This window comes from Fundulus heteroclitus, chromosome 19 (genome assembly GCF_011125445.2).
Source record: "Fundulus heteroclitus isolate FHET01 chromosome 19, MU-UCD_Fhet_4.1, whole genome shotgun sequence".
Classification (NCBI taxonomy): domain Eukaryota; kingdom Metazoa; phylum Chordata; class Actinopteri; order Cyprinodontiformes; family Fundulidae; genus Fundulus; species Fundulus heteroclitus.
The window spans coordinates 2015393-2027385 of record NC_046379.1 but is presented as its reverse complement, the minus strand read 5'-3'; the positions used below and the strand labels follow the sequence as shown (position 1 = coordinate 2027385).

Genomic DNA, 11993 nt, shown 5'->3' with positions numbered 1-11993 from the left:
TAATTATCATATGACGTGTTTTATTTGTGGACCGGCGGCTCTCCGCTCCAGCGCCGGCTGACGGCTCTCCTGGCGGCCGCTGCGGCTCTCAGGTTCCTCCGGGCTTGCGCTCCAGAGGAGGCCAGCAGAAGGTCTTCACGGCGGCGCAGGGCGGCTCGTCCTGGGGCTGCAGAGACACGAGCGTCGCTGTCAGAGAACCGAGCCTGAGCTCACGCTGGAAACCTTTCATCACGTCGTTACAAACGGAACCGTTGCGGGAAAACACCGACGCCTTCACACCTGCACACTCACCTGGAGCACCTGCGACTGGCACTTCTTTGGCGTGATGGGCGGCAGCGGCGCGCCTCTGTGGCCGACGGGGAGGGCAGGCATGGCGGAGAAGGAGAGCTGCGTCCCCCCGCGGGGCGCCGCGCTGAGCCGGGCCAGCTCCGCGGGACGGGGGCCGTTCCTGCGGGGGAGGAGGTCGGCTCCGCGCCTCACCTGGTGCTGAGGAGAGACGCGGCGGTGAGCGGCTCTCTCTGCGCGTCTGACGCTGAGCGGCAGACTTACGTTCAGCAGCAGCGGCGTCTGTCGGGGCAGTCTCCCTCTCAGCTGTTTGCCCAGGCGGCCCGGCCGCCAGATTTGCTCCAACGAGTTCTGGGTCCCCTCCAGGTTCTCAGAAACTCTCTGCAGGGTCTCTGCTTTCTTCTCTGCCATCCTGGGACAAACACACAATGCCGGTTTTAACATTTTCTTCTCTAATGAACAGCCAGCAGCCAGAAGGTGTCAGGAGGAGCCTTCCTGCACCTGGTTTCCCTGAAGTAGGTGTGCCTCAGGGCGGTTCCTGCAGCGATGCGCTCGTCTGGGTCGTAGGCCAGCATCTGGTAGAGCAGGGAGAGCGCAGGCGCAGGGCAGCTGGGCAGCAGCCGTGAGATGCCGCTCCCTTTCTTTGGAGGGAAGTTGAAATGCATCGCCCTCGACCTGAAAACAGAGGAGACACCGCAGGACGTCTAATTACCAAAGTCTGCATGTGCTGCTTCCACTGCCAGGTCAAAGAATTAGTACCAATAAACTTTATCACGTTTGTCTTCTGAAAACCACAAACTTCTCTGCGTTTTAGTCGGAATTCATGTGAGCGGCACAGTTCACCCTCATGACCGGGGAGATGGACGGAGCTGAATCAGGATAATCCTGGAGGAGAACCTGAGACTGAGGAGGAGGTTCTCCTTCCAGCAGGATAACCAGCCTGAACCTGCAGCCTGAGGTATTATGGGATGGTTTATGGGTTAGAACGGCCTAGTCCCAGGGTCTGCAACCTGTGGCTCTCTACACCTTCAGCTTTGGCTCTTAAAAACTTTGATCAATGTTTCCAAATGTAAAGGTAATTTAAAATTGCTAGCTTTATGATGCATTTAGTTCTGCAATATATGCATAACATTTCCAGAAAGAGAGAAACTAATGGAGTATAGAATATTTTGCTACAGATAAATTAAGTATCTTTTTGTCAATGGGTAAAAATCAAATGTCCAATTGAAGAAAATGCATTAAACCTAAACATAAAAATACTGGTTTAAATAATAAAAACTGTTGATCTTTAATAAAAAAATAAATCCTATAGTATACTATAAAAACAAGGTCTTGTTTCAAAGAGATGTGAAACTTTTGTGGCTCTGAACAACATTTGTTTAGCTGGCTCTGCGGGTTGTAAAGGTTGCTGATGGCCTAGTCAAAGTAAGAACCTGAATCCAGCAGAGAGTACGTGGAACGACTTGAAAACTGACACTGTGCCATCTTCATTTATAAAGCGCTTAGAAACATCCAGCAGCTGAAACAAACTAAAACACATCCATTAAAAAAAGATAATGCATAAAAACACGTAAACAATAAAACCGATTTAAAGCAGAAACTAAGCCTGTCTAGTGGTGAATGATGGTGGGTTTTACAGCGAGTTTGAAGCTGGGCAGTGAAGGAGCAGAGCAAACGAATCTTCATGAAGTCTCGCTGGTCCTGGTTGTGTTTGCAAAGCAGGAAGAACTAAAATCTCCGTCTCTACGGCGACATTCGTGGTTCCAAATAGGGCTGAACGATTTTGGAAAATAATCTAATTGCGGTTTTATATCTTAATATTGCAATTTAATGCGATTATTTTTAAGTTTAATTTATCATGTCTTTTTAAACATCTACAAACAACAAATCAATCCGTTTCATTGCTGTGCAGATCAGGCGCTAAAAGAGCCGCTGCGTCTCAACTCGCAGCAGAAATGATTGTGTTCTGCCTGCGATGTATTTCAACCAAAACTGTGATTTGATTTAGACTTTTCTCTGCATTAACCACAAGCAACAAAAATGGTCTGTAGATAAAGATGTTTGAAAACAAGGACTATTTAAATCAAGAACTTTAAAAAAAATTTATTAATCAGAATATTATTCAATAGAACAGCTTTTAATTGAGTTGGACATCAATCCTTGTTGAACATGAAGTGCAACAAACCAACCAGTCTATGTATTAAACTGATTGACCAGAACTTAATACTATGGTGAGATTCCTGAAATTTTCTGGTAAAACAGTTTGATTATATAAACTCTAAAACAAGTAATAAAACTAGATTATCTCACCGCTGCAGCTCTCTACCCTTCCATGTGGAGCAAACCCACTTTAAACATAATTACCGACACTAAAGGTCTGATTCACTAATTGTTACAAAAACTGCAGACGTCTGGGATTTGGAAATTGCGTTTTTCTAAATTGCGATTAATCGTGCAGCCCCGGTTCCAAACGTGGCCAAAGTCTAAAGGCGGGGCACACGGTGGCTCAGGGGTCGGGCTCACCTTTTGAATTTCTGCAGCAGACTCTGCTCCGGCGAGCCCAGCACGTTGTGGATCTTGGTCACCTGGTCCAGCTCGTTGGTTCCAGGGAAGAGGGGATTCAGGCTGAAACACAACACAGCCGTTTGCAGAGAGGGCTACACCTGCTGGCTACACCTGTGGGCTACACCTGTGGGCTACACCTGTGGACTACACCTGCAGACCGACCACGTCTCACAGAGAGCCGAGGCCCCGACGTTCCCGCTGAATCACCTCATGATCTCGAAGAAGACGCAGCCGGCGCTCCAGACGTCCATCTTCAGGCCGTAGTAGCCGTCGGTCAGGAGGCACTCCGGCGCCCGGTACCAGCGCGTGGAGATGTACTCGGTGTGAGGCGGCTGAGAGTACACGCTGCGGCAGGAGCCAAAGTCGCCGAGCTTCAGCACGTTTTGCTGCAGGCGAGAAGGAAAACGCAGACATCAAAGCGTCTCTACAAACCGTTTGAAGATGTTTTTCCCCCCTAGAACGAGACCAGTCTGTCTCCTGTAACTACAAATTTAGCTGACAGGAAATAAAGTGTAAAATAAAAAAGCTGCAATGACCTGAATAGAATAAAAGTAATCCTTCAATTTTATTCATATGGAGCCAATTCATGAAGTATGTCATCTCAAGGCTCAGGTTGGTCAAAAAAATGTCCTTTATTGTCCCCCAGCGGGGAAATTCAGCAGCTAATGAGGGAAAACGTCCACAACAGGAGACAAAATCCAGTGCAGGTAATAAAAATGGCCGCCTCCCTCACCAGTTTCCACCTCATCTGTTTTGTTGAAACGTCTGTTGTTCTTCTCTGCTGCTGGATACACACGACTCTGTTAAGGGCTTTTTGCATCCTTCTCCTGACTGATACCTTTGCAGAAGGAGAACCCTCTGGAGTCCCCGGATGCAAATGTCTTTGTTGGGCAGCTGAACTTTATTGACATTTAATCAGATTTACAATAATTAATGATGTGATATCATAAACACTGAATGCTGAGATTAAACCAAATTAATTTAAAGGCGTTAAACATTAATACAACCAGGTTATTCCAGCTTTTTTATGTCTCATTTCTCCCCCCAAAGTTAAATAGTTTTTACACAACGTCGTATATGTTTTAGTAAACATGCTTCTTACTTTGATGAGGATATTTTCAGGTTTTACGTCTCTGTGAAAGATCCCAGAGCTGTTAAAAAAGAACCAGAGCAACATCAGGGGAACGTTCTTAGCTTCCTGTAGAGAACAGTAGGGCAGACGGCGGCTCTTCGGTCCTTTCTGCTGCACCTGTGCATGTGATCCAGGGATTTACAGAGCTGGTACATGTAGCTCTTCACCGTGTGGTCCGGCAGGGGCGTCTGTCTCCCTGCAAACAGCCAGAGACGTTCAATCAGCACCAAGCTGCCGTTATAAAGCGGCTTCATGGGCCGTCTTACCTTGTATCAGCTCATAGATGTTCATCTCCATCAGCTCACATATCAAGGAGACCGTCCCGGTTCCCTTGTCGCTGAAACATTGGGTTCAGTTAATACGACGAGCCGCGGCTGTTAGAAATGAGGCGGCGGTGCAGGACTCACTAAATCAGCTCGTGCAGCTGGATGATGTTTGCGTGGGGGCTCAGCCTCTTCATGGCCTGGACCTCCCGCAGGTTGTTGGCCTGGTCCAGACTTGGAGGAACATAAAACGAGTCAGCTGTGCTGTTCTGCGTCATATCCGGCAAGTGCATGCTTTTAATTGACTTTTTAAAACAATTCTTCTGAAAAAGTTCTGCAAAGGTTAAAATAAAACTTTCTCTAAAAGGCTTTTCTCTCATTATTAGCTGTACAGAGGATCATAAAGTGGCTTTCATGTGACTTTGTCCATCACTGAAAAACCAAATGTTCTGAAATAGGTGCAAAAACCTGGTGGCAACAGACTCTAGGATATCTGTGACATTAAAGGAAGGAAATGAGTTTCCTTTGTCTCACGCTTTAACAGGGGTGTGTATACTTTCAGCAGCCAGCGCAGTTGAAGAGGACGTACCTGTTAATCGTCTGCTTCATTGTTTTACACGCATAAAACTTCCCATCTTTAAGGCTCTGAGTTTTCAGCACCTCGGAAAATGTGCCCTCTCCAATTTTCTTGATTATTTTGTAACCTGCAATCATGGTAATAAAGTTAGAATGAACAGCAACTTCTTTTTAAAATAAATAATTAATTTACATTTGTTTATATATATATATATATATATATATATATATATATATATATATATATATATATATATATATATATATATATATCTCCAAATCACAGATCTGATTAATATGCCGTCATATAGACATATTCTGATTCACATAAATCAAGCCTAATTCATACTTGATGAACAATACAGCTAAATTCATTTGATGATACAATCCTGTTTAGTAAAAGGTTTCTTTCTAAGCGAGCCCAGCCGACTGCAGCAATCCCTCTAAGGAACCAGACGTGAGCGATCATCCGCTGTAACAAAGGGTTTGAAAAGGCAGAAAGCAGATGCGGTCATGCGTCCCTGATCGTGTCTGACCCCTGAGCTGCAGGTCAAATCCTTGAAAAATCAGAATGTACCTGTTCTGTTCTTTAAATTCATTAAAAACTTTAATAGTATTAGGAGAGAAAACGTTGTCCCTGTTGTCAGTTTAGCAAACTAGTCAATTCCTCCCAGACCAGGTCCTGATGCGCCGTTGGCTGAGCTGCAGATCACCAGAATGATCCATAACCTGGACAGATGGACGGTCAAAGATGTCTCGCTCTGTGCCGTGGGAAGACCATCCTGCTTAAAGAACCGGCGCCGACCCGTTTTCACTTTCAAGGCAAACAGCTTCTTTTTTAAATTCAGAGTGTATGACGTTATGGACTACACGGTTTCCTGTGCTTTGTCAGGAAAAACAAGCCCTGAGCATCACAGCCCCCCCCCCCCCACACACACACACACACACACACTGTACTTAACACTGGGCATGAGGTGCATCTCCAAATATTCATCTTTTTATTTACCTTTAGTGTTGATTCACAATTAAGGTTATATAAGTCTTTTTTCATGCATTTTTGTGTGAGGTTATGCTGCAATGATAATAATAATAAAAAAGTTTTCAAGAATTTTTTAAATATATTATCTGGGAAGCTAATAAATTTGCCCACTTGGATATCATAAGATTTTTCTTGACTTGTAATTTCTACCTCACACTGTCAGTTGTTGCTAAATAATTTTTTATGTATTTTTCCTCTATTGTTATCATGATATAATAACAACAGTAATAATAATAATAGTAATAACATAAATATTATTATTGTTATTATAATATTTTAGCAACAATTCAGTTGTTGCTAAATCATTTTTTATGTATTTTTCCTCTATCGTTATTATGATATAATAACAACAACAGTAATAATAATAGTAATAACATAAATATTATTATTGTTATTATATAGTAGTAATAATAATTATTATTATATAGTAATATTTTTATTATTATATAGTAGTAGTAGTAATAATAGTAGTAATAATAATAACAACAAAGTCCCTCTTGTACTTGCGAGTGGAAAGAAGGTGAACACTCACGTCACCAATATATTAAAATTCAAATCAAAACAAAATCAAAATAAGTTATGTATTTTAATCTGTGTTGTTTTGTCTATTTATGTCTCTTTATTTGCTCCCAGCGCACAGAGGCGCATAATTTGAGGTTAAAACCGTAAATCCTAACGGAAGAACCGTGGGGAATCACCGGTGAACGCTCTGTTCTCGTTACTCACGGTGCATTCCTTTCACCTTTTCCCTCCGCATGTCGGCCAGGTGTCTGTAACCTGTGCGTGATGACGCTACATGCCAGTAAAAGCCGCAAAAAGGAGATTTTCCTCTCCGGAGCTCCGGTCTGATTGGCTAGCTTAGCACCGCCGCGGCGCCCTGTTAGCTGACCGTTGCCCCGGCAACGGAGCACGCCTGCGCCCTCCGCCCTGACCCGAGGAGGCGACGCGAGCTCAGCCATGACTGCCAGGGCAGCGCGGACCTTCCGCTGGGAACGGACCGGTTTAAGAGCGCAGCAGCAGCCGCCCCTGCTCCCGTTTTTCACCGCGGGCCCAGACAACAGACAGAACCGGACCGGACCGGACCGGAGGCGTGTTCGCGGTCTCACCTTTTCTCCGGAGGTGGGCGGTGACCAGCAGCCCCGGCGGGTTCTCGTCGGGCCGCAGGACGTTGCTCTGCGTTTCCACGCTGCTGACCCGGTGCGCGTCAGGGGTTGCCCTGCGCGCATTTCTCAGGCTTGCCCTGTTCTTCACGCCAATGAGCCAGCTGGAGTAGTGCATCATCGGTGCACACGGACAGCTGGCAAGCGGACCATGAGCTCAGCAATTTATAGGAGGAAAAAAACAGCTCGTTCACTGAATGCATGAAACAGCGTTAAGCCCCCAGACGCCAGTTCATATCACGTACAATGCATTCTCTCCACCGATGGTGCGAGTAAAAGGCGTGGACCATTTCATTTTTGCACCCTATGGGCTTCCGTAGAATTATCCTTGCGAGGTGTGGGAAACGTCAGCGGGTTTTCCATATTGTGAGTGGAACGTTCTCCTCAGAAACACCAGCGATGGGACGACGGCGGTTTCTGAATAAGTAAAACATGTTTTGATTTGTGTGAATTAAATATATAAGTATAAATGTTCATTTTGGCCTCAGTAATGATGATAACTCAGACGAAATAAAACTTAATTCAGCATTTTCACTATTAAATAAACTGTGGTTTGTTTAGCTTCACATTTATTGGTTGGATGTGCAACGGTTTAGTCAAATTTTTGTATATTATTATATTAAATAAAATAGTGCAGTGAATAAATAAACATTAATATACATTTTAACAATATCCTATCATAAACAGACACAGATTCATATATATTCAGCCTAATTCATTCATATTTATAAAACAATACAGTTAAATGAATTTGATGATCTATCTATCTATCTATCTATCTATCTATCTATCTATCTATCTATCTATCTATCTATCTATGATAGAAATACGTTTATTTCCTAATATAATACGCTTACTTTAAACATTACTTGTGGTAATATAATTCCTATCTAATGTGTAAAAAGGTCTAAGCAGAAACACCCTTCCCAATATGGCGTCGAAGCTGACGCACTGTAGACTCACGTGCGGCGTCCGCCCCTCTGTGTCTCGCACAGCTGCGCATGGGCAGAACTTCCCCGCAATATTTTCTTGTTGTAGCCTCAGATATGTGAAGTTCTCGGTCCATACATCACAAACTGAGCTCCGGACGGGATCCAGGTCACCATGAAAGGCCGGTTCACCACCGTGGACATCCGGGCAGTTATCGCCGAGATCAACGCCAGGTAGGCGGCAGCTGTTAGCCGCAGCTAACGCTAGCAGCCCGCAGCTAGCGCGGCTAACCTTGATCTGTTTACACATGTTGGGTCTTTCATTCGTGTATTTCTCCACAGCTACATTGGCATGAGAGTGAACAACGTGTATGACATCGACAATAAGACTTATCTGATCCGCCTGCAGAAGTAAGGACACTTTGAAGCCTCAGAATTTATTATAAAGTGTATGAAACGGTCAGAGACATGCTTTTATGGTTTCTGTGAAGCAGTTTATCGTGATTGCTTCTATGCTAACAGCAAGCAACATTTAAAACATAAATTCTTTTTAATGGTTTCCTTTAATTGCTGTGTTTTGCTTTTAGTTTTCTTGCGTATAATTGCATTTAATATTTTACCTGAGTATTTTAATTACATTTTAATGTCCCTCTCTTATTTTATTATCTGTTTTCTATTAACTGTAGCACTTTGAGATTTCTTGGAAACGTATAGTGCATTACAAATAAACTAAATTATTATTACTATTATTATTAGATTTATGATACTGTTGATACGTTTAGATATTACGTCTGATCTCTTATTTCTGGCCGATTCTAAAATTTTCTTTTTCATGACTAAAATAAATAAATAATAATAATAATTTCAATCCAAGAGACAGAATTACAAGATTTCTCCCATTGATGCATCCAGGCACATGCCCCTAACCTGTATCTGGTTTTAATTAAACCCAAAAAGGTGCATAAAGAAGCACACTGCGGGCGTTTCAGTCGCAGATCAGAGCCTCTAGAAAAGGAAGACCTAGTTGGAAGTAAGACAGTCAGTGTCATCCAGATGAGTTGATGCTAGGGAATTTTCTCAAAGGATGAATTTTTATCCTCAGCGACAGTGTAATAGATTGCAGTTTTGCTAAAAATGCAGATCATTACACCAACACCCTGAGCTATAGAGTCAGTGAGCAGGGTTGACCTCTGCTGTGTTGTTGTTTCAGGCCGGACAGCAAAGCTGTTCTCCTCATAGAGTCTGGGACTCGCGTTCACTCCACGGACTTCGAATGGCCCAAGAACATGATGCCTTCGGGCTTCGCTATGAAAGTAAGAACGGCTAACAATCGTTTTAGCACCATGCTGCATTGACGTTCTTCTTGTTACAACCACAAACCTCAGTGGATTTTGTTTGGATTTTGCACGACAGACCAACAGAAAGTGGAGCAAAATTATGAATTTTTAAACATCATATTTGGTTTATAGGTGTGGAATGCATTTGTTTTCATCCACCTTCAGCTCTGATACTCCTAATTATCATTGCTTTAGAGCTCCGCATGTGTGTAATTTAACCTCCTCATACGTTAATCTCCTCTGTGAGGGTCTCAGAAGTTTGTTAGAGAACATTAGATTTAAATTTAAAAAAATGCAATTTCCAAATCGCAGAGGTCTGCAGTTTTTGGCTTTGTAACAATTAGTGGATCAGAAACGTCCTTTAGTGTCAGTAATTATGTTTAAAGTGGGTTTGCTCAACATGGAAGGGTAGAGAGCTGCAGCAGTGAGATAATCTAACTTTATTACTTGTTTTAGAGTTTATATAATCAAACTGTTTTACCAGAAACTTTCAGGAATCTCTCCACAGCATTAAGTTCAGGTCAATCAGTTTAATACATAGACTGGTTGGTTTGTTGCACTTCATGTTCAACAAGGATTGATATCCAACAAAATTAAAAGCTGATCTATTAAATAATATTCTGATTAATAAAAAAAATTAAAAGTTCTTGATTTAAATAGTCCATGTTTACAAACATCTTTATCTACAGTCGATTTTTGTTGCTTGTGGTTGATGCAGAGAAAAGTCTAATTAAAAATCACAGTTTTGGTTGAAATATATTGTAGACAGAACGCAATATTTTCTGCTCTGAGTTGAGATGCAGCGGCTCTTTTAGCGCCTGATCTGCACAGCGGTGAAACAGATTGATTTGTTGTTTGTGTATGTTTAAAAAGACATGATAAATTAAACTTAAAAATAATCGCATTAAATCGCAATATTAAGATATAAAACCGCAATTAGAATATTTTCCAAAAGCCCTAATCTGTAACCTATAATCCCAGTAAAATACGCCGGACCTCGTGGCTGTAAAATATTAAAACATTAAGCCACTGCAGCGGCACCTGTTGTTTTAATTTCCCATCTCCGAGCAGATCTGAACGTCTAAAGTCCTTCATGTCATAATTTCCCACATCGTCGGCTTTTACTGAGACATAGACCTGAACAGGGTTCCCACGGGTCCTTGAAATCCTTGAAAGTTTGTGAATCTGAAAAAATAAATTCAAGGCCCTTGAAAGTTCTTGAAAACAGCCAAAAAAACACGTTGTACTTGAAAGTCCTTGAATTTTTTGTGGGGTTGAAAGTTCACACGGATGACGACTCGTGTCATTATTTTACTACCACACGATCTTTTAAAATTATGTTGATTCCGCAGACTTTTAATTTGCAAAAGTACGTCCGCTCTTCTTCGTTAGTTGGTAGGTTTAGGCCTACGTGCGTCCAATAGGTTACATTCACGCAGTGTTGCCAACTCAGCGACTTTCTCGCTATATTTAGCGACTTTTCAGAGTCAAAGTCAAAAACTAGCTTAATCAAAGTAAGTGAAACAAATTGATATAATTCTGAACATTTCAATGCTGCACTTTTTTCCATAAAATTCCATGAAACGGTAGGCTAATGTACATCTTATATGTAATGTAGTATAGCATAGCCATGTACATAAATGTAGGCTATGAATATGATCAATATCAATGTAGGCTATAAATTAAGTCCACTTTCTTGCATTGCTCCTGGAAAGTCCTTGAAAGGTCCTTGAATTTGATGTTCACCAAGGTGTGGGAACCCTGCCTGAAGCCGGATGTAAAAGCAACGTTTGTTTCCTCCGCAGTGCCGGAAACATCTGAAGACGCGGCGGCTGACCCAGATGAAGCAGCTGGGGATGGACAGGATCGTTGACATCCAGTTCGGCTCGGACGAGGCGGCCTACCACCTGATCGTTGAGCTGTACGACCGGGTCAGGAAGCTGCACTAAACCCCCCCCGCACGCCGTAAAACGCTGGTCGGATTAACCCAGACCTGTTAACATACCCGTCTGCTCTCAGGGCAACATCATCCTGGCTGACCACGAGTACACCATCCTGAACCTGCTGAGGTTCCGTACGGCAGAAGCCGAGGACGTGAAGATCGCCGTGAGGGAGCGCTACCCCGTGGAGAGCGCCAGGCCCCCAGAACCCCTCATCACCTTAGACAGGTAACGTCATCCATCACTGCACCTCCATGATGACCGCACAAATGAAAACATGTCTTCAATGTCGTTTTATAGACTCTCAGACATCCTGAGGCAGGCCCAGCATGGAGAGCAGGTGAAGAGAGTCCTGAACCCACATCTGCGTGAGTAGCCCGCTCCTAGACGTCAACCACGCCCAGACGCCTTCCTGGCATTAGTGCATCACACTTCCTGTTTAGATAGATAGATAGATAGATAGATAGATAGATAGATAGATAGATAGATAGACCGGGATTTGGGGCGAACTGTGGGAATCAAGACTTTAAAAGACGTTAGAAAGTGTCCTGGTCCACAGCGACTCGAGTCCAGGTACCAACATGGGCTGAAAGGTCGCTCAGAGACAGAGTCCATAACTCCAAATCCATAACCCAGCGTTCCTGCAAAGGCTCAGAATAATGAAGCTTTTATCTATTTCCAGCTTTGGGTGAGTTTGGGGGAAAAAAGACAAATCAGGAAAAATTTGGGAATTTTTTCTAGATTTTTCTTTCTTTTTCCCCCCATAA

The 11993-nt window shown here is 43.1% G+C and overlaps 2 protein-coding genes across 5 annotated transcripts in view; one reads left to right on the top strand and one right to left on the bottom strand.

Moving 5' to 3' along the window:
- On the bottom strand, nt 1-7363 carry LOC110368847 (MAPK/MAK/MRK overlapping kinase). 4 transcript variants are annotated; one of them, XM_021319156.2, is made up of 12 exons: nt 6967-7363; nt 4835-4949; nt 4390-4479; nt 4249-4319; nt 4100-4178; nt 3953-4001; nt 3058-3236; nt 2809-2910; nt 787-960; nt 550-697; nt 292-486; nt 1-166 (listed from the first exon to the last, which is right to left on the bottom strand). In XM_021319156.2, the coding sequence occupies exons 1-12, from the start codon at nt 7139-7141 to the stop codon at nt 89-91; spliced, it is 1455 nt and encodes a 484-aa protein (XP_021174831.2). In that variant the 5' UTR covers nt 7142-7363; the 3' UTR covers nt 1-88. The 4 variants fall into 4 exon arrangements, with proteins under 4 accessions (XP_021174831.2, XP_021174830.2, XP_021174829.2 ...); XM_021319155.2 differs by lacking the exon at nt 6967-7363 and adding an exon at nt 6603-6931 and having other exon boundaries at nt 1-186; nt 280-486; XM_021319154.2 differs by lacking the exon at nt 6967-7363 and adding an exon at nt 6603-6928.
- A 643-nt stretch (nt 7364-8006) lies between these two features.
- The window catches only part of LOC105929857 (nuclear export mediator factor Nemf), a 20726-nt gene continuing 16739 nt past the window's right edge, over nt 8007-11993 (top strand). The window contains exons 1-6 of the mRNA XM_036150397.1: nt 8007-8183; nt 8292-8360; nt 9160-9262; nt 11092-11217; nt 11306-11454; nt 11527-11594. Of these exons, the coding sequence (XP_036006290.1) occupies nt 8125-8183; nt 8292-8360; nt 9160-9262; nt 11092-11217; nt 11306-11454; nt 11527-11594 (574 nt within the window). The 5' untranslated portion in view covers nt 8007-8124. The remainder of the gene's footprint in view (nt 8184-8291; nt 8361-9159; nt 9263-11091; nt 11218-11305; nt 11455-11526; nt 11595-11993) is intronic.

Bases quoted from the DNA above. Each gene is read 5' to 3' on its own strand.
- LOC110368847 (XM_021319154.2), bottom strand. From the start codon at position 6,819: ATGGCTGAGCTCGCGTCGCCTCCTCGGGTCAGGGCGGAGGGCGCAGGC. The intron at 3,237-3,952 runs GTAAGAAGCATG...TCTCGCCTGCAG, and splicing joins CTGAAAATATCCTCATCAAA to CAAAACGTGCTGAAGCTCGG. The intron at 487-549 runs GTAAGTCTGCCG...GTCTCTCCTCAG, and splicing joins AGACGCCGCTGCTGCTGAAC to CACCAGGTGAGGCGCGGAGC.